Source organism: Anopheles cruzii, chromosome 2 (genome assembly GCF_943734635.1).
Source record: "Anopheles cruzii chromosome 2, idAnoCruzAS_RS32_06, whole genome shotgun sequence".
Taxonomy (NCBI): Eukaryota; Metazoa; Arthropoda; class Insecta; order Diptera; family Culicidae; genus Anopheles; species Anopheles cruzii.
This window is the reverse complement of record NC_069144.1, coordinates 13,612,119-13,634,234: the sequence shown is the minus strand read 5'-3', so window position 1 is coordinate 13,634,234 and position 22,116 is coordinate 13,612,119. Positions and strand designations below refer to the sequence as shown.

Sequence of the window (22,116 nt, the reverse complement as noted above, 5' to 3'; positions counted from 1 at the left end):
CATTGAGAGGCATTACACTTACCTCATGTGCGCCGTGAGCGTACGCTTCTGGAGGAACTCTTTGCCGCACAGGCTGCACGAGTGCGGGATGCGACCGTGCAGCTTGCCGTGGTTCACCAGCTGGAACTTGCGCGGGAAGGTGGCCCCACAGTCCTGGCACACGAACGGGTTGACCGAGCCGTGGAACCGCGAGTGCATCACCAAGTGTTCCTTCTGGGCGAAGCTCTCGCCGCAGTCCTCGCACACGTACGGCCGCTCGCCGGCGTGGAACTTGCTGTGCGTCACCAGGTGGCGCTTCAGCGGGAACGAGCGGCCACACTCCTGGCACACGAAGGGCCGTTCGCGCGAGTGGACCCGCGAGTGCGTCAGCAGGTGGTGCTTCAGCGTGAAGCTCTTCTTGCACTCCTGGCACTGGTACGGCCGCTCGGTCGAGTGCAGCAGCAGATGTGTGTTCAGGCAGTGCTTGTGGGCAAAGTCCTTGCCACAGTGCACGCACACGTGCGGCCGCTCGCCTGTGGATGGTACTATCGTGAATAAAGGGGGGAGGAGGCACAAATGAGGTCGCAGGGACTGCCAATGGACCACCGCGCGGCACACCCGGTACGCTACCTGTATGGACACGGGCGTGCGTTGTCAGGTGGTGCTTCAACAGGAACGACTTGCCGCACTGTTCGCACGAATAGGGACGCTCCTTCGGCACCACGTTCGGCGTCGGTGTCGGTGCCTCCTGCTGGACGTAGTCATTCTGGCAGGTGGGGAAAGATGGGAGGTCCGTGTTAGAGGAACGCCGCCTGGGCCACGCAGTTTCCGATCGATACTCACATAATCAATTTCCACGGCCTCGAGCTTCGGCGAAATGCTCAGCGTCGGCTCAATCTTGAGCTGATGGTTCGAGGTGGTGGCCTGCGAATCGTCACCTTCCTCCAGTCCCTGGATCACTTTCTGGACCTGCACGGAGATGGCTGTTTGTTGGGAGGGAGAGCACAAGCAGAAGGGCGGTTAGAGTGCCATCCTAATGAGCCCCACAAGCCCCCGCACACTTACATGCGTGATGGCCATCGGTGCTGTTGGTGATGGCATGCTGGTTGTTGGCGGCCACCGCAGCAGCGGCCCGCTTCATCAGGATGTCGTTGCATTCCTCGGCCGTCAGCTGGATCGGCCCGAGTGGACTCATAAACGCACCGGCGGCACTGGTGGCCAGAATGGTGGTTTTCGGTTTCGTCTCGATGAGCCCGTTCGCTAGAGCGGAATTAGATTGATCTAGCGATTCCGGTTTGTTTGGTTGGTTGGTTGGTGGTCCCAACAGTGGATTCCCCCGGAGGGTTGTTAGCAAAAGGTGCAGAGAGAGCAAAGGATGCGTTTGGTGGTGTTAGATGGAATTAAATAAAAGTAGCAGCTCTAAAAACGAATTATTGGGTGTGTGAATTAATTCGTGCGGTTTTAGAATAGATCGCATTACTCACTAAATGTCACAAACTCTTTTTTTAATGAAATATGTGTTTGATAGCTACTGTCATTACGCATCTATCGCAGTTAGGTTTTTTTTGTTAAAGTGTGAATAACTCCTTTTATAAGCATCTGAAAATGTTGAGTTTTGTTCCTGATAAAGTGTTTTTACGGAGTACTTTTTCATTACTTTAATATGAAGAAAACTGCTACCGAAAATCATCAAACTTTAATGGAAGTTTATGGTGAATATGCTCTTGCTGAGAGAACGTTTTAGATGTGCTTTGCGCGGTTTTAAAGTGGAGATTTTGGCTTGCAAGAGGCTTGAGAGAGTGACCTGAACAGTCAAAAAAGGTTGATGGCACTACTTAAAAGATGGCAGAAAGTAGTAGCTAACGACGGACAATACTTTAATTGAAGTGGTCATACGTTTTGTTGTTGTAGTTAGTTCACGAATGTCGAATAAAAACCGCACGAATTAATTCACACACTTAATAGTAAACAAAAAATCGGATTCCCATCTACCCTTTAACTTAATAAAATGTTATGCCCTCCTGAAGAATTAATGTGTCCAAAAAGTTTCGGGACGGGCAGCAAGTAAAGAGTGTTGTTTTATTACTACGAATCAACTCTCCTTTGGGTGCCACCACACACTAGGAGCAGCAATTAAATAATCGATCAATGGTTCGTTCCGTGCGGTGCTAGGTCCGGGAACACGACGCCGCTCGTAGCGGCAGTGAGAAGCGAGTATTCCCATGATAGTTTTGTGATAAAAAATGGATGCATTGAAGTGTTCGGCCGGAAAGGAAGCAGATAAGACAGACCCCAGTCAGGGTCGCGGGGGGCAAATCAATCGAACGGCAACGAATCGCTAGTGCATCGATCGCGTATTTTACGCGCGGCAACCATGTGGGCGCCCGAACTGATAAGACCGGCCGCAGTGCAAAACAATAGAAAGGGTAAACCCGCGAAAGTTTGCACCTACTGCTACATGTTTGCATGCTACTGGAGAATTCTTTTCAATCGAATTGTACTTGCAATCGATTAAGAGGGAACACGGTTATGGGTATTGGATTGAGCCGAACCGCGCGCAGCCATATGGCAAACCATTCGTCATTCCGAAACTTGACCTTTGTAAGGGGGACTAATTTGGCTTGTTGGTGTACTAATACAGTTTAACGGGCGCTTACTTATGACTTCGTGTTTCTTCGGGTGTCCTGTGGCGACGACGGTGGCCGTTGTGCCGCTGGTCGTAATTATCCTACAAAGAGCACAGAAGGAGGAGAAACGTGAAATAAACATAATCAATGGGCCAAAGCAATTCTCGTGCGTGTGGCTGGCTCGCTTACCGCTGTGTTCCCTGCTGCAGCGTGGATCCATCGTTTACGACGAGCATACGGCGGACCGATTTGTTGGCGTGCGTGATCGCTCCTTTCCCGTCCTTGACAATAATGCTAGCACCGTCCGGTAGCTGCAAGTATGGCATCTGTTAGCGGGGACATATTCCGGCCATCGTTGCGATTGCGTGGAGTGTCGTGGAGAGAGCGAAGGGATGACGGATGAAGGATGATGAAACGATGCACAGCACAGGAAACAGGACACAGGAGCGCGCCGCAAGCGATGGTGGTGATGGTGTGTATGATAATTGTGTCGATTTATCGTTGTGTCCATCGTTGCGAGGACCGGACACAAAATCGATTTTTAATTCGCGATCCGAACGCGATTATCGGGTCGGTGTCAGTCAGGTTGGAGTGCACACACCGGAGTTGCGCAACAGGCGGACGGTCACAACGAACAGACACCACACGCATTCCGTGTGTGTGTGTGTGTGTGTGTGGTAATGAAAAGGGATTCGGGAACAGGAAGCACGTGGCAGGCAGGATGTTGATGTTGTTTTGTGTGGTATTGAGCCGCAGTTGTGTTGTTTTTTGGTTTGTGGAGAACACGATGATGAACGTGACGATGACGATGATGATGATGGTGTTCGCAGAGAGACAAAGAGAGATATAGAGAGAGAGAAAAAGAGAGAAAGAAAAAAAGAAGCAAAACACTTGCATGAGAATCGATATTTCCAATTTACTTTAACGACACAAACACAGGCATTATTATTGGCATTTGACGCGCGAGGAACCCGCGAGCCCCAATTAAGGGCCCGCGCGCAATTCGCGGAGTGTCCTCCATTTTTGTCATTCCATCGGTTGGGTGGTTGGTGTTTCGAAAAAGCAAACTAAAAGATAGACCGCAGGCGAAATGACACAAAATGGGTGGCGGATTTTCAATTGTTTTTCACCGTTTTTTCCAATTCCATTTGTCTGCGCGCTAATCAAATAAATGTGATCGGATAGTAATGCGGAAGATACGGGGATGATATAAATGGGATTGTGAACTCTGGTATTCTCTTTATTGGTCGACAGGTGACCGGGCGTGTGAAGGTCCTTCGGTGATTGCATTCGAGTTATTTTGCTGGCTGCTGCCCACCAAAGTCGATGCGAAAGCAAAGTGTCAAAATCAGCTGATCCGCTTTCAAAGGAGGACACACACACACAGAGCCCATCACAAAAAAGGTATGGTGGCTGGTGGTCACCACCGTTTCTGTGTGCGTGTGTGTGTGTGTGTGCACAACCTGCTTCATCGGTTCCGCCGGAGCCCGGTATTGGTTCCATTTGCCAACACCGACAGAGAGATGACGATAAGTGGGCGAAGACGGTATGCTGATGATGTTGTTAAACATTGTCTGCGTTGTGTGCCGCCGGAGACACTCGCACACCACCACCAAAACTGTGCCAAACATTCCTTCCGAACACACACACACACAAACACATGCACGAAATGATGGAGAGAACGTAAAGCAAAGCATAAGTTGTTTTGTTTTTCACCAGTTCCCAATTATAATAGTTCGGAACGACTCATAAGAATTACTCCACAAAGTGTCGCTGGGTGACCGTTCTAAAACCCTGCCGCCGCGGGGTTCACCGGCACAAGCCAAGGATATCCTCGTCCTGATCGGTGGCATGTGTTGTGTGTGACTGCGTAGACAGTGCGTAATGTGTTGGAAGACTTTCTTTCCCCTTCTCGTAACATTCAGGGATACGTTTGTGTGAGGTTCTCCTTAGAGGGCCACGGAATTAAATGACCATACAATTCCATTAACACTATCCCATGTTCCATTGTTTTTCCGAACATTCGAACCCCCAATCAGCTGTTGGTGGCCGCCTTGGGTGGCCCCTTTAAACTCATTGTATCAAACCAAAACACACGATGGTAACAACACGCTGGTTACGTGTGTGTGAATGGCCACCACCTCAAAGCCCCCTCAATGCCCGTGTGTTGGGGGGCATATAAACAAGTTTGTAAAACATTTTGACAGGCGTGCGGCGGCAACAAGTTGGGACAAAAAGTATGCAGCAACACACACGCGCAGCACCTTCCGGGGCACCCTCCTTCACTACCAAAGCAGCAGCAGCATAACCAACACTCTGATTCTGTGATTCACGCTCTCGAACTCGTGCTCCATTCACACACACCGCCACAACACCGGTACCGGGAGTTCTTGGGCTTGTCATTTAAGTCCACAATCCATAATCGGGATATGTTGGTATGTATCCCCCCCGAGTGTCAGGGTCTGTCCAGCGGAGTTGTATGTTATGCTTATCAGACGCTACACAGAAAAGATGGACTGTTTGGCTTCCTCCATCCCGTTTTGGCTATTTCCGTACGACGATCCCCGTAAACTACGGCGCGAACTGGAACTAATTTATGGAAATTCGATACACAGCGGGTTGGGCTGCCATTTCGAACCTCAACGGAACTTCAGTGAAACGATAGAGGCACATGCTTTTCTAAAGCTGAATCCACTATCCGCTTGCCAACAACAAAACATTAATTGTTTCAGGGCGGAAGATAATGAGCAAACCACTCTGCATCTCGCGTGTCTAGTGCGTATTGTCCGCAACAGTGCAGATAACCCACACGGTGGATGTGGAGGTACGGGATAGAAGTACCAGGACAATGCACGGCAGCCTCTCTCTTGATGGACAGCACACCACACTCCACCACATCCACAGGACGCCGCCGGTTGAATGCACCATGTAGCGCATCATGAGAGAGGCTAGCGAACGTAGCATAAAGCCCCGTGTCGACATGCAATACGGAACAGGGAATTTAATCTTGCTCGCCCAGGTAAAGAACGGACTCTACTCACAACACGATGGATAAGCCCCAGGCCATTAATTCGGTTTCGCCATTCACCTGAATATTATGTCCACCGCCAGCACGAAACCCACAATCTCGCTTCAACCATTGCTCGGGCTGCTCGTTATCCCACACACATTTTGCGGGATAAATTCCCTACTATCCCTTCTTCAAAAGGCATCATCATCCTGAAGGGCTCATCGGTCGCTCCGTCCATAAATTAAATTGTGAAGCCGGACGAGCACCAGGAGCAGGTTCAATTCGGGTATTATATCCCCAATTTGTGCGGTGCAATGAACGAACAGCACAACCATTTTCTACGTGGCGACTACTCTTGTCCCGCGCTTCGATACTACACAACAGAACACACTCTATAACATGATTCGGAACATGATTCGGAACATGATTCCTACATTAGAAAAGTACGCGCCAGTCCGAGAACCGCGCCGAAAATGGGCTGCGGCGGTGCGCCTAAATGTATGTGAAAACACCACTATCGTCGTCGTCGTCGCGTGGGGTTGTGTGCGGGAAATCTGGTGAAAAACTGAATGGGATTCGCACACAGGGGGAAACTCCCGAGTCTGGATTTTCCAATACATTCCCACCCCGTTTCCCGGTGCTGCTGCTCTCTTTCGCTCTTTGGGACGTGGCTGGAACACCATATTATTTCTGGCACACCAATACTCCCCACAAGGCCGCAGCCATCCACAGCACGTGGTCGGGGGGTTGCTGCGTACATGGTTTGCGTATAGTGTTGCGGCGGGATGGTGCCCAGTGTGCGCTGCTGCGCGTAATGTGCCGAGAGAGATTGGCGGGAAAATGGGACGCGTAATTTTGGAGCCCCCTCTTTTTGAGGAACCCTTTGTTACATTTATTTTGTGCCCCTAGAGTACAGTATCGCCCTCTATTATGCCGTAGAAGTGTGTGAGATCATTTTCAACACAATAAAGTAGACAAAATAATGGCGACTATCATGCGCTGAGGCCGACACATACGCTGTGTCGCCCGCCTAATCTTGCTTGTGCCGCCACTGGCTTCACGGATCGTTTCACAAACACACAAGCTCCAACACACATGTTTGTGTCCGGTGGCCTCAGGCCCCCGGTTGGGTCGGTGAAATTCGGCATACTCTCGCTCTCTTCAAAGGGGCCTAAAATAATAACCCACCATATGTTGCAAGTAGTAACTCGGCACGGCTGACTTGCTTGCTGATGGCTATGCCATGTGTCTGCCCTCATGTGCAAAACGTGCGCCGGGACAAACAATCTGGGTTTCTGTTTGCGTGTGACACAATACCCGGCCGCCTGCTACCCTTGCTTTATTATGGAGAATGCGCTTCTGTAAAATGCATATGCAAACACTGCTGACTGCTGGCGCCGGGGATTCGCCGCCGGATGGTGGCTGGCTATCTGTTGCTGCTGTTCGATGCATTTCGATGAGCTGCATTCCGATAGCGAGTGGTTCCAACGAGAAGGATGTGGTTTCGGCGCTGGTTAGTGAATTATAAGCAGAACCGATATTGTCTCCTCATTTGGGTTTGGTTCGGTAACGCACTCGCCCATACTAGAATATTTATGACCTTTGTCCTAGTTGATTCATCTCTATCCATTTCAGTCATACAAACATCGTGTTACCATAAACTATTTGTAATATATCATTTGATTAAAATAATGATTGAATCGCTGACACCAAACCAGATAATTTCTGGGACATTTTTTTAATGACGTCAGGCAGAAGATTGTCACAAATCATGCCGCGTCCGTGACCGTGTAGTAACTGCCGCCGGCAACAGTTCAGAGTTGGACACGATGGAACAAAATTAACAGTAAACAGCGTCAGCAATTGACATTCACCACGAAGACGGACGGAGTGACCGCCGGTCGGTCAAAGTCACGCCCCCGAACGGTCGTCGTGACACTTTGCGTGTACCAGGCGGGTAGTTGGTTGGCCTCTTTTCCCCTCGTAGGGTTACCAATGTTAGCCGCGTTGCCACGACACACACGACAAACGGTGTTCTTAAGTTGGCAACATACGGTTCCAGCAGAAGGAGCTGTGAGGCTAACTTTTAGCTAACCTCTTTCTATGCAAACGCTATCCAATCGCGCCAGATTCGGCATTGAACACCGAGCTCCTTAGCAACATAAAAAACCCCGACCACGAATGGTTTCGGCGCCCGGCCAACATCGACGAATCACGTGGTGTGTCGTGTCCGTCGCGCGCCAGTAACGGAAAATGTGGCAGGTTGAGAGAAAAATCCCCATCAACGTTTTTGTGGCTTCACCCGGAGAAGCAGAATTTGATGGAGTTTGCAATAAATGCTGGGCGGCCACCGAGGGGCTTTTGTGGTCTACTGGCTCCCCTCTCTCTCATTGGAACGCCGCTTTTTCCCGTCATTTTCTTCCATTTATTTACATTTTTGTTATACTCGGTTTTGTTATTTGGATTTTGCGACGAACGATGATCGATGGTAACATTCCGATCGTTACACGGTGGTGAGAGGCCCCCGGTACCAAACCAGTACACGCGACGACCACAAGCTGCAGAAAGGGGAGAGCATAGCACGCGCGCGAAGCATATTGAATTACGGATCATCACTCACTCACCGGCAGCCTGGCCTTGGTGAAGAAGATGCAAAAACCCGCCCAGACCAGACCGCGAGAAGCGAGGCCGAGATGACAGCGCACCGGTAGCGCATCTGATTAATCTTAAAAGGAAAAACCTTGAGCTGACGATGTTGAGGCTGAGTGAGATTCGATGAGCTGACGATACGGGGGTTTACGAAACGAAAACAATAAAAAAAACCCTCAACAGAAACCTGACCATGATGGGTCCAGCGCTTTTGTATGTCGTGGGGAGCATATTCTTGCCCGTTCCCCGTTCGCGCTTGGCTGCCATCGTGATGATCGTCTCGTCAGCAGCAGTAGTACCAATCAAACTTTTCTGCCATCGTCTGCCGTAATTTTCCACTGCCCATCAATTAGGTGGGGAATAAGAGTTCAATCAATTGAGTTAACTTCCCTCCTCTGCGCTCGTTCCATCTCGCGAGGAGCGACGTTCGGCGCCACATAGCATCGTGAGCCCTTTTTATTATTAAAAAAGTAACGATTGTTTATGTTCGGCGATGAACGATAAAGGATCCTATTCCCACCGCAATTGAGATCTACAACACAGTGATAAATGGTTGATTAGTGATGGACGCGAGCACAAAATGGCGAATCGTTTCTTGTTTTGTCAATCACACCCCACAGTTTGGTCGTCAAATTGCAAGCAAGGCCAACTTTAGAGTATTGTTTCAAATTGTTGACAGCAACCCACCGTGCGAGAAGGTCGCAGGTCGCAGGACGCTCAGCCCGATTGACGTCAACAGCAGCGGAGAGCGTAATTAACAGGAGTTGCAAATTACTTTTGAGAACAATAAAAACCTACTGAAGGAGCCCGCTTTTCTGTCCATATTTTTGTAAATTTATTTACACGAAAAGCAGCTCTTTTAGCTCCTCTCCAAAAGTAACCCCGTCATGCTGGAATCCCTGCCGAAAAACCCAAACACAAAAAGAACCCTATATAGTGCTATTCAACTGTCAAAAAACAAACCGGTTGAGAGCATATTGAAGCCACCAAAACAATGCATTTCAATGTCAAGCATGGCTGATGGTGGGGGTTCTTCTATACATTTTGCAACACTACTCCTCATCATTACTGACGGTGAGTGGTAGTGGGCACAACAAGTGGTGCCGTAGGAACGACGCAAAAACATAACCCACCACCACCACACACCATTCCATTCTGTCTCATCAAACCACCACCAACGATAGAGAAAAAGCACTCTCGCAGCATCATCAAAGGTGGTCGTCGTCACCACAAGTGAGGCTCTATCGCTCTTTCTCGCTCTGCCGCGCACACAGAGGCAGCATCATCAGCCCATCGCACGCAAACCACGGCGACGACGACGACGACGACGACGCGCCTTCTTTGTCGATATCATAATATGTACGCATAATTCCTACTACCAACGACGATGACTACCGATCCGACAGACAGCCCACCACTAGAGGAGGGCTTTTGAGGATTTGTTTGGTGCGTTACCAAGCCACCCAGCCGAACACACATACAGACACACACACGACGCACGTGGAGGCGCGCAGAAAGACAGAGAGAAAACACATCCGACAAACACGTGTTTTCGAGGTCGGGTGAAATAAGCGAAAAAGGATGTTTTAAAGTGGCCAACATTAATTCGTTAGCATATTTATCATCTGTTTTTGCACTACTGATGATGCCCCGAATCCCCATAAGACAAACAAAAATAGAACATGGAAGCTTTCAACCTATTTGAGGCATTTGCAATTGTAATTGGTATCTGGTGGTGTTGGATAAAATTAAAACATGGTCAATTTGATGCAACCCACAACTAGGGGCCCGGCCACATCTTTTGTTGGTAAACAAACCAGATCCGCAATTGTCTCTGTATCTCCTCGCGTGCACACACACACACACACGCAGCATGGCACACGGCCGATCCGAAACCCCCGTGTTTACTTTTGCTCCTTTTTGCGCAACACCACCACCGCCGGCCGCTGCGCGCTATCACGTCACAAACACGTGCCTGACTCGCGCGATACACGCACTCTCCCCGCACGCACGCACACGCGCTGCTGGCTGACTCTCTTCTCCGCCAACTAGCCCAGCCCAGCCCCGTGCACACACCACCACACACTATCCACCCTGCCGATTGAGACTCTACTCTGTGTGCTTCTGCACACACCTCTTTAAACCGCGCGCGCGAGGCGCACGTGCATTCATGCACACTACACCATCACCTCTCGCGAGAAAACATGATGTTTGTTATGATTTTTGTTTACATCGGCCATCATCGCCATGGTGCGGAGGCACACACCCGTTCGCTTCTTCGGAGACAACTTTGTGACACATCAAGGATCATCGCCAAGGAGTCGTCAATCGCACACACGATCATCGGAGACAGCAGAGAGAGAGTTCAGTGAAAGTGATCTAAGGTGTAGATATAAAAAGGTCAAGGCCGTTGTCGCGGTGTCGCATCCACTTGTCGTGTTTTCTTCTTAGAGAATCAAGACCATCACGGCTGAGACGGACACCCATACATTGCCGAAGGATTAACCACCACCACCACCACTGCCGCAGGGATGCGTCCCTGTAGTAGAGAGTGGGTCGGTCGGTGGTGGTGCTATCGTTAAGAAGCGAGGGGTACAGAGAGACCACCGGCGGAATTTCCTTCTCGGAAACACACCAACACGGCCTTCCTGTGTCAGAGCACCATCACCACACCACCACCAATGACCACACGACAGGAAAGGAGCAAAAAGGATAGCACCAAAATGAATGAAATACTTTCACGTCTGCACGGCCCGGCCAATTGCCGGCCTGTCTAAACGCACCGCGCGTGGTAAGAGATGTTTGTGACATTCCATTAAATCATCGAATACAACGCAATGCTTTGATGCTTCATTATTATTGATCTACGTGTGTCCTGGTTTTTTTACGCCATTCGCCACTCGTGGCGCATCTGGTGGAGTGTGATTTAAGATTAAATTAACTCAAAAAACAACATCGCAAAAAGGTTTTTAAAATCCCGGGCATAAATACAATTGTTACCAATACAAATAAACCCCTTGGCGAACCTACACCACCCCAGCAGCCGTGTTCCGGGGCGGTCATGAACTTGACCCAGTGACAATAAAACACACACGACGTGTGGCGTTGTTGTTCGCTATCTCTTTTCGGTCCATCGGCACATTTGCGGCACGGATTGTAGAAAATATGAGTGGAATCATATATGCATTCGCCTCACGACCCAACGGCGGCGGGCGAGAGATCAATAGGTCACGAGAGGGGGGCAGTAGTTGGTTCATTAAATCGTGCCGCCCCGTGCTGTGTGTGATTGTGCATTACCCAAAGCAGCACAGCTCATGCTCAAAATGGAATGCACAATCTCATCGCAAATGTCTACTTCACACGAAGGGAAAGGAATACACAACAAATGGGGTCTTGAACCGTGCAAAACGATTACCACTTTGGCGAGCTGCTGCGCGAAGGAATCTTCTCGATTCCGGCAGCGGAATACCACACAACAAATTGGGACGTTAAACGGCAGCTTCAGCGCGAGACAAGTTTCTTTTTATGGTGCGGTACGAATTTTACAAATTTAAAACAGTCACCAGTTCACGATTCGAGAGGCATCAGAGAACCAAAACAGTGGACCTTCAGTGCACAACCCCGTCATTTTTCAGTCGATTTTGAGAAATGAACAAGATTTTATTAGAGAATAGAATGCCGTTTATTAACATTTTACTCAGAATACAACATCGGTCAAATGTCTGCCTCAATTAGACACACACAAAACGGACATTTTTCATTGTATTTGACAACATTTCGGGCGTAATAGCAGCAATTTCCTTTGTGATGTTAGCTTTCAGTTCTTCAATGGTCTTCGGTTTGCTGGCATAAACATTATTCTTTGAATATCTCCACAGAAAGAAGTCATAAAAAATTCGGCATTAATAAGCACGCACAGTTTTCACGATTATTTTTAATTTAGAGCACTACAATTTCAGCTCGCTGTTTTACCGTAAATTGACCCATTACTAAAACGGCATAGATTGAAGTTTCAGAATCTGGCTGATTTGTCAAAATCGACTGAAAAATGGCGGAGTTATTTAACATCTCAATAGTATGGGTCGTGATGGAACACCCTGTACATGTTTTACATCGAATCAATTTAGCGCGCGCGTGCGACTGTTAATTCGGTTCGATTTAGATTAACTCCCATTTGCTGTGTAATATTCAAACAAACACGACGCTTAGAAAAGCCATCTTCTGTGGCCCGCTTAACAAGGCAAGGCTTAACCGGAGCAACAAAAACAAGCCGCGAAAGGGGGGCTTGCATAATTCCCCAGCGTTCAACGACTGAAACGAAGTCTTGTCTTGCAGGACGGGTAGACACGACCGGCAGACAGGAGCCGGCAACCGAAATGACCGACACGAATAAATGCATAATCGGTAACGGCTCTCCTCCGCTCTCCGGTGGTGATGAGGAATACATTATCCTTCCCGCACGACGACACCCTCCGGGGCACGAACCGCCGCAATATCGTTTATTCATATGCTGTTTAGCCGAAGCCACAGAAAGCCGGAAAGCATAAGAAACGATTACCGCCGCTTCTGTCTGTCTTCGCCCAACCATTGACTGACTTTGATGACTGATCAACCGCCCGTGTGGTGGGCCTCTTAGGTAGCAGAGCAACAACAAGTGATTTATGTTGATGTATGAAAATCAAAAAACTTTTTCTCGCCCCTCTATCTTATCTTCACGCCGGCCATCCCCGTTTCTACAAAACACTCTTCGGACGTCGAATACGTTACACACGCTCAGATGAGGTAGCCGCCTTTCGAATCGTTGGCTACCCCTCCACCGAAGTGGAACCCGGAGAGTCGTTTTGGTGTGTCGGAGAGTGTCGCTTGATGGCGGCACACCATTTATCGTTGCAGGATTATTTTCGTGTCATAAAACTACTAAAACTAAGTGAAATCAATTACGAAAAGACCGGTTCCGTCTTTAACTGCACCACGATGAAGTCTCAATTTGTGCAAATTCCCAGCGTGGCGACGTAATTGGACCAGCGGGATGAGACGGTGGTGGCGGCGGTCGCTTGCCATGCAGTGCACGTAGACGATTGAACACGAACTGCACCAGTCTCTCGTCTCTCTGACGGACGCAAAAAGGATGCTGTAATGGGCAGCCTCCCCACCATTTGGGGGAGGTTTTCCTTCTTCGTTGTAAAGAAGTAGGAAACACAATTCTACTTTCGCGACGTAGAAGAGCGCGGCACGAACACAATCGAGACACAAAAAACTGCATCCAACAAATATGCAACCCAACACGCGGAGAGACGTGAGCGCAGCGGCAGCAGCATCCACAGCTACTTGCTCCGCTGCCTCGTGCCTTTTTCTAATGGAACCAGAGAGACGACTCTGCCCGTCTGGGCTGCGCCTGCGGCGGGAAACGGACGACGGCGAGCCATCTTTTGCCATCGTCCGTTCGGAAGAAAAACTTCTTGAGCACGTTGAGCTCGCGACGGGTCGGGGGGTTTCTTCTCTCTGTGCAGTCAGCATCGCATCGTAAAACGGAATGGTCTCCGACGAACATTCAGAAGCGGACACGCATCGTCATGGTCCTGTGCGGTGTTTTCTTCTCGCTCGCTTCTTTGGCTTCCCTCGGGTAAACTTCCCCGAAAGAAACCCGTTTCTGCGGAACCTTTTGGGCAGGAGAGAAGCACCAAAAGAAGCAGGGAATATCCAAGGTTTTAGCTGACCTGTTCCCTCCTGTCAAAACACACACCTTGCTCTATGCCTATCGGTTCGTCTCCTGGTAAACGGAAACCGACGGAGTGGTCTCTGCCGCTTGTTAGAACGAACGGACCAGACTTATATTCTACCAAATTGCAAAGCTTGTTGAACCAGCGGTATCGAGCACAACTCAACCAAATCCAAATCTCTCCCGTAACCACCAGACACAGACACGTCTCTGCGGTCGTTAAATCTAAACCTAATGAACGTCGTAGTTGGGAAGTCACCCCCGGCGAATCGTAAATCATACATGGGACTGGTAAATGGGTGAGCGATGGGAAGGACCACTGACTGAACTGCCATCAAATTGGACAAATAGTCTACCTTTTTCCTGCCGTGACAAACGTTCCCAAAGGACAAATTTAAATGCAAATTATTTGGTCGCAGAACGCAAGGGAAATAAATTGGAGGCATAACACTAGAGGGAAACTACTTGCACACTACCCAAGCCCTGTTTGATTGAATTCTATTCGACAATTGGGACCGCTAGGAAAGGAGTAATAGTGGCGCAACATATTCTCTCCCGAACTCTCGAAAGGCAAACAAACCTTATTTCGGAAAACGTTTCAATTAAGTGAAGTCGATTAATCTACCGTCGCCTAACGCCACTCTGCTCCATATATGTGCGCGTCCTTCTACTATCTGTGGTGTTTCTATAAATCAACTTCCAGCTTCCATCACGAAATCCCGGAAGTTCCACCGAGCGCGAGAGACTACACGACTGCGTTTCTGTGCAATTTGCTTGAACGACTTTCCACCGGTGCCCAACTCTCGGGAAACGACGGGAGTCTGGTTTATGTTGCCTGCCGCGCCATTACTCATCTGTGTGTGCTGCGCGCCACCATCGCCCGAACCGCGCGTGGCTCTCCAGAAACGACGACGACTCTTTTGAGGTGGCGGCCGGTTTCACGCGATTGGCGTTCAGTTCCGCGTGGCTCGAGCGAACCGCGCTCCTCGTTGCCATCAGTAAAATTCCAGTGAAATTGAAAACTGGCGTTCCAGAGACCCGGCAAAAAAAACCCCGACGGAACGGAACTGCGGAGCGCAACATCTCGCGAAGGAGAGCGGCGATTCGTGATGGTGGTTGGACCAGCGCACCCGCCATCATGAGGCAAGAGATCGTGCGCTCCACAACGTGGGCATGCCGCCGCCAGATGGATGGTGGAGGTAGACGCGATGTTGTTTTTATGTTGCAAAATGTTGGATCCGTTTTCGTTGTGCCGTAGTGTAGAGCGTTTTACTGCCCGTCTCAGCGACTTGGCAGCAGTTTTCCCCAGTTCTAATTCGCAGACACAGATCAAAATAACAGAGATCCTGTCTCGCGTCAGAGTCACGAGCTGCAGCACAGGGCGGCATTGCGTAAGGTTGGGGAAACACTTGGCTGAATGGGGATTGCATTGTGGCCTCCGGTGCAACAACAAAATGGCGGACAGCGTTGGTCATCGTAAATCATTAGACATTTTAGTAGGTTGCTACAAATTGGTGGTACGTTGGCACTAATTGAAGATCGTGTTCAGATATCGCGCGGCCGGATGCATTTGCCGGAGCACACTTTCCTGTGTTTGCTGTTTTGACAGACCTCGCTACTACCGACGCCAAAAACAAGTGTTGTCATGTGCATCGGCTAAAAATTGCTCCCGCGGACTCGAAACAGCTTTTCCCGCCCATCGGACGGAACGGACCGGACGGAAAGACAACAAACACGGTCGAAACAAATGGTGCCCGGGTGTGTGTGCGTGCCTCTGGGCCCGCCGTGTGTACTTTTCGTAAACACACCCGACCTGGTCGGTGTTTACATTCTCTACCTTAAAATAAAGACGAATGTTTGTCCACCGCGCTCGCCATGTGTAGATTCAGCCGGTTTTCGGCGGCACCAAACGGAACAGAAGGAATTGTACTCACCACATGTTTTTTGAGCATTCTTTTTTAATTCAAAAACTCCCTTTTAAAACTCCTTCATAATATAGCGATCGTACGCAATATGATCCCGGATTGCGCAAGACGTGCTAGTTAATGATTAGTGTCGCGATTCCTTTCGGTAAGGGTCGTGGTGGTTGTTGCCGTGGGCGGCCTGCTCGTTCGGACGACAGCATGTCAATCATTACAAATTAAACACAGCAACTGCATGTTTCATTAGATTGCCCATCAACCACCCGTTTCTATGGCTCGTAGGTGCTGAGGGCTGAAGGTGGCTGCGGCCAACTTGCAACGTGACTCGAAGATGGGGTTAAATGTGATACGGATCGCGGTGGGTGTTCGGCGGCTGCAGCATATATTAGCTCTTCCCTTCCGCAACATCAATCATCCCTTACAACGGGAACAGGAACCAACATTAGATAATGTGTGCAAAAAAGGGAAAGCACAGATTCCTTCGCGAACATGCTCGCCTGTTCACTCACACGTCCTGTCACGTGAACGCCACATGCGCCACGAGCGTGTGAGTGACCAACTCTAGGCTCTCATATCAGCAAAGGAAAGAGAGCGAGAGACAGAGTTGACGGTGTGCGCGCGTCACCTCCATGTTACTTTGTAATCACACTCGCGCCCCGTTCGTGGCCGATCAATACGCGAGTAGAGGTCAATTTTCACAACAAAGCCACAACACACCCAAAAAGGCAACTAATAATGCTAATGAGATAAAAGCGAAGCCGTTTTGTGCTCTCTAATGGGAGCTAGCGGATCTAATTATTGCTAACAGCCGGGCGCTCCTCAAACGCACGTCCGGTGTCGTTCGCTCAAGGTTAGGACCGTCCGTCCGGGGGGGTTTCTTGTTCGCCCCGCAAAAAAGGCGCCATAATTCTGAGCCCATTCGGCGGTGCCGCTCCCACACACTCTACCGTTCAAAAATGTGCCTCTCGCACGCATATTCCCGCATCAGCATGAGGTCTAATAATATAGGCGCCTATCGAAATTCACCACGCGCATAGGGTGACTCTGAAACGGCGCTGCTGATGATGTGGTTATATACAGGGTGACGTGCCGCTCGCTCTCACAGCAGGCACTCACACTTTGCTCTCGCGCGTGTTGAGAGAACGCTTCTCTGTGTGTGTGGTTCCTAGAAACGAGATACGTAACGCTTTGGGGCACGCACACACCACTCTGTCAACGGAGAGCCCGCTTGTGAGACGCACTCTCCGTTGCTAATGGTGGTGGTGGTGAGTTTCCATTTTTTTCGCCCGTTCAGTGTAGCGAGAAGAGACGGCCGCCATCTTGGCGTTTGGGAACAAAGTACGTCAGAGAAGCGAGCGCTTGTTGCTAGCGCGAAACGAAGAGGAAAACGACATTTTTACGATCTCAGCAAGCCATTAAAATATGCAATTTGACGAGAAAAAGTCGAATAACACGATGACCAATGTCGCCATTGACCCATCATAAACGTTTTCGAAGGGTAAATCGAATTACGTCGTAGATCGGCGGCGGTGTGGTGATGATTATGCAAGCAGCAGGCAGCAGAGTACGTACGCCCCTTGCGTTGCCAAAACCATCATTTAGGCTGGCGGGAAATACCATAATTTTGCTGGGGAGAGCAACCCTGTGAGCTTTGCCATGGTTTCGAAATCAGAAAGATATAAAATGCACACCCGTCGCTCGCTGATGATGCGCGCGCCATTCGACAGCCATCGCCATTTCCATTGCTCGAGACGGACAAGAGCGTCGTTTTGGACCACTCGAAGGTAAGCCCCCAAAAGTGCAGCCTCAATATCACACCACACACACGACCGGTTCACGAAATGCTACACTTTTGAGTAAATTGGTTTAATTTTCTCTACCAAAGAATGCGCTGCGTTGGTTGAAAACCACGGCGGTGACGGCGACGGTGATGATGCAACCATCGCGTGTCGTCATCTCGCTTTCTCCACTCTCGACCAGCTCGCGCTCTCCCTCTCTCGCTCACGCGCATGCTCTCGGCCAATCTCTTAACACCGCTGCTCGCGATTAATGTCGCTTTTCGATGTTGCTACGAAACGGCAAAAGTAGCAGCCAGGTTCAGCGCCTACTGTAGAGGTGCAAACTGTAGCTCAACCATGAAGTGGCGGCGACTATGAGACGACCGGACACGTTTTCACCAAAAGAATTTCTCAACTTTTTGTAACGCCAAATGGCCACCAGCAAGCGGGAGACAGTGAGTAATGATGGCGGCAGGCAGACGACCGTGTGATCATTTAAGCCCACCTTTCCCAGGAAACCGGAGGCACGCACTAACCCAGCAGCAGCGGATCCGAATCACCGGACAGTCGGCAACAAACAACAACAGCAAGAAACATCACACCCTAAACCCCCCAAGAGTACAGCGCACCGGCAGCTCAAGAAGCAGCACCACGACGAACGACGACAACCCTCTCGCTAGCAGCGGACTGCGTACGGCGGCGGTGTCCAATCGTCTCCGCAGTACAGCACACATTCTCCTGCAAGCCCGGTGGACGGACACACAACAGAACCAGTCTCCGTCTTTGTCCCTCTTTTGTTCAGCCGCCGCAGGCCCCCAGCTAGGAGGCCGCCAATGCCTAGGACACACGAGCACCACCAGGAAGCGCGCTCGGAACCCACCACACACCCAACCGGCCAACCAACACACGCGGCGCGCCGGATCGGATAATTTGCCGGGATGTTGGTTCGGATGAGGAGATCATGCTGCTGCTGCTGCCGCCGCTGCGGTGTTCCGAAACATTCCACGCGTGCGAGGCGGCGCGCACCGAGAGCGCACATACCTGAAAGCATTTACGCACACCGCCAACATGCCGCCGCCACTGCCACCATCATCGACCGACCACGTCCTCAACACACTCTAGAGAGCCGGTCGGGGCGCGTGGTTGCACAACCATCCACGACCTCCTTTCACCACACAGAAGAGAGATCAGAAATCCACCCGTCCCATGGCATGGCAGCACACGTATACCACACAGAGCAGCACCAAGAGCGCGTGTCACACACCGCTGCGTCGCGCGCTACGGAGAGAAACGCGTACGGAAACACACAAAACCATCGGCCAAGGCAAACACAACAGCACCGCGAGGAAAGCGCAGAAGGAAACTCTCACAACAAAATAAATACCCGAATTTTGTATGTGGGGCCCTTCTAAAGGGCCCGGCAGTGTGTTTATGTGGCGAGAAAAAAGGATGGCAAGAAAGGTGGCGATATCCTTTCGGTGGTGTGTGGTGCCCGCCGTTTCGCCAACCCCGCATATCCTGACACACCGGGGAACAGCCACGGACAACACGGCCACACGCTTACACTGGCCACTCAACACTAGCCACAAGGAGGTGCACACACACCACCCTAAAATCGTGTCCTTTTTTCGTGTGTTTTGATTCGGCCCACCACCGGGACGGATAGGTGCCAGCAATTTCAATATTTTGTTGGATTTTTGGCGAGCCCGAGAGCTTCATTAAAGAGATTGAACGGACGACAGTTGAAGATTCGAATGCTTGAACTGAATGCGGAGGTTCAAGTTCATCAACAAGAGGCCAACAACAGCACGGGCTCAGGCTGCAAAATAGAGACGAAAAAATAGCCAAAGCGCGAAAGAGGGTAATCAAAACAAACAAACGTACGCTATGCTACGAATACTAGTTCGCTCTAGGCGCGCGCGTGGTCCGTAGTCGAAAACAGATGATCGGAACACGCCTCGGCCAGGCGCCCAACATAATTATCATTCCCTGTGTACACACGACACACACCTCTCTCTCCTTGGTGTGATAGAATCGAATTTTACACACGTAAAAGAGCCCTCCCGTCGACGGACAGCGAACAGAAGGGTGTGTGCGCGCGCGGTCTGGGCGACTACCGTGTTGTCGGTGTGTGCACCACCGCTGACGATGGTGGCAGTAGCAGTGGCAGCGGCCGTACAGTATCAATTCCCCCGGCAGAAAACTGTAGAGGTACCCCCCGGTGCCCGCAGCAACAGTTTTTAATGCAACAACACCATGCGGCGGCGGCCCTAGTGTGGGCAGCACAAGACGCGCCACTCCATACGCACGTGAACGTGTGTCTCTTTCTACCCGTTCTCAATCCGGAGTTCTATGCTTTAGTATGCTGCTGACCCCAACACAGCATGTGGCGCGTGTGCACTAGTTATTAAACCAGTGAGATCTACACACACAACCGACAGAGGGGGGTGTCTTTACCATTTCATTATGCTTCCCCCCCCCCCCTCGCATGTTGTGGCCGCCTGGATGATCTGTGTGCGGCGCTATCTTTCTGTGTGTGCCCGACCGCCCCGACGCACAATCAGCTCCAACGACACCAAATGTACACAAAACGAGCGTCCTGCTTTCTGGGGGAAGGGAATAGAAGAACGGAGCATAATGTTTTCGAACGGCCTAGGAGTGTGCATGGAGGCGCGCATAAAGGAATTCGTTGGTTTCCATCGGTATTTGTTGGCGTCTGTTGTTGGATGGCGTTGTAAAAGAATATGTTTTGTTTAGTCAAAAATGTAAAAAAGTTAGACGAATCATCAAATCTAAGCCATCTTTGTGACGCGATGTCAACACGAATGACGGGGCTGTCGTTGTACAGAGTTGTCAGTACATCAGATAGCAGTCTGATGTACTGCTATCAGCATCGCCTTAATGTCGCAGTTCGTGAAGTACGCGGCGCACGGCGCACAGCTGACCAAATATACCAAACCGGTGCATGCCACTTTCTACAAGAATTCCCAACACACCCCAAGGGGTCTCTCTGTGGACGCAAGAACCGGATGGATGGCACACCAATGTCTGCTTCGAAAGTGCTCCAAACCGGTGGGCTGAATTTTGACACATTCCTCTACGCTATGGAGTCACAACAACGCAATCACTGAACATCATACGCTGCTGTGATGACAACGCGACAACAATCTAGAGCGGAAAACTTCCTCGCAAACAACACGGGAAAAAGGTGCACCAAAACTTTGGAACATGATCCGACGCCATTTGTGTCGTGTAATCTACGGAAGTAATAACACAACATATATTATTGCCACCTACCGATGTTGTCGTCCCATCGCCGACGGTGTAGTTGATGTTCGGGCCCAGCTCCACCACCGAATCGGTGCGAGCGTTCTCGGTGAAGCCCCAGGCATAGTTGAAGCTCGTCGGTGGGTTCGTCTGTGCTGCACACATCTTTGCACCGCTTCCCGTCTATGCTTTATACACGTTTATGTTGCCGATGATGATCAGCTGTTCCGTAGGGGTGTCACAGGCGCGCCACTGATATACACACCGGTTTCGATCAAAAAAGTATGCCTCAGCACACCAACACACGGCCTTAAAATGTTGCTGTAACTTTGTGTGTGCACCCACGTGCGTGCGTGCGCGTGTGTGTGTGTACACGTAAGGACCAAGCATACACTCTCTCCGAGGGTACGCGTGTCTCTGCCGGTGTGGGTTGGTCGTGTACCCACACACTACACCACCACGGCCAGGATATGCTCTGGCACACGGAGTACTGTTGTTGCCGCGCGTCGTGGTCTTTTCTCACTATACTGGTTGTGGCCCCCGAATCTGTGGCACGAATTTTCACTTTCAATTTGCACGCTACTAAATGGTACCGTACTCCCGCTCACACCACATCGTCGTACCGTTGCACCGTGGCAATTGCCTTTCGATATCTGGTAGGATACAGACTGACTCTAAAACGGATGTCGCGGAGGTTCCGAATAACGCGCTAGGTACACGGCTAGCTCCAATCCGCCGAACTACACTCAATGAATGAAATCTGCAATGAAGAAGGAGAGAAATATTGGTTAGGTTTAAATTTAAAGAAACTCCCGCCGTCGATACTACATCATGTTGTTGGCAGGCCAATAATTAACACTAATTTCAGAAGTTAATGCTCCGTGTTCCATGTTCCGTTTTCCTCCTCGTGTTCTTCTGGTGCACATTATTCAAAGAAGTCTACTCTATCGTTCTCAACGTTGGCACACTTTGATGTGGTGGAGTCGGTTGATTTGCAACGCACATTGAATTGAACATCAAACGGACTGACGAGAAAAATCCATTCGCTACAATGTGCACAGCAGCGCGGTTCGCTGGTTGCATTTTGTTTACATCCCTCACATTCCGTTGCGTGTGGGTTGTTGCTGGTGATTAGAGGTGCTGGGTTGCGTATAGTTTCGCCTGT

The 22,116-nt window shown here is 50.2% G+C and overlaps 1 protein-coding gene across 1 annotated transcript in view; it reads right to left on the bottom strand.

The window, feature by feature from the left end:
• Positions 1–21,116, bottom strand: part of LOC128278487 (zinc finger protein 420) — a 23,712-nt gene extending 2,596 nt beyond the window's left edge. The window contains exons 1-7 of the mRNA XM_053017219.1: positions 20,982–21,116; positions 2,796–2,917; positions 2,637–2,707; positions 1,027–1,239; positions 838–962; positions 610–730; positions 23–512 (exon numbers count right to left, since the gene is read on the bottom strand). Of these exons, the coding sequence (XP_052873179.1) occupies positions 23–512; positions 610–730; positions 838–962; positions 1,027–1,239; positions 2,637–2,707; positions 2,796–2,917; positions 20,982–21,116 (1,277 nt within the window). The remainder of the gene's footprint in view (positions 1–22; positions 513–609; positions 731–837; positions 963–1,026; positions 1,240–2,636; positions 2,708–2,795; positions 2,918–20,981) is intronic.
• Positions 21,117–22,116: the final 1,000 nt, after the last annotated feature.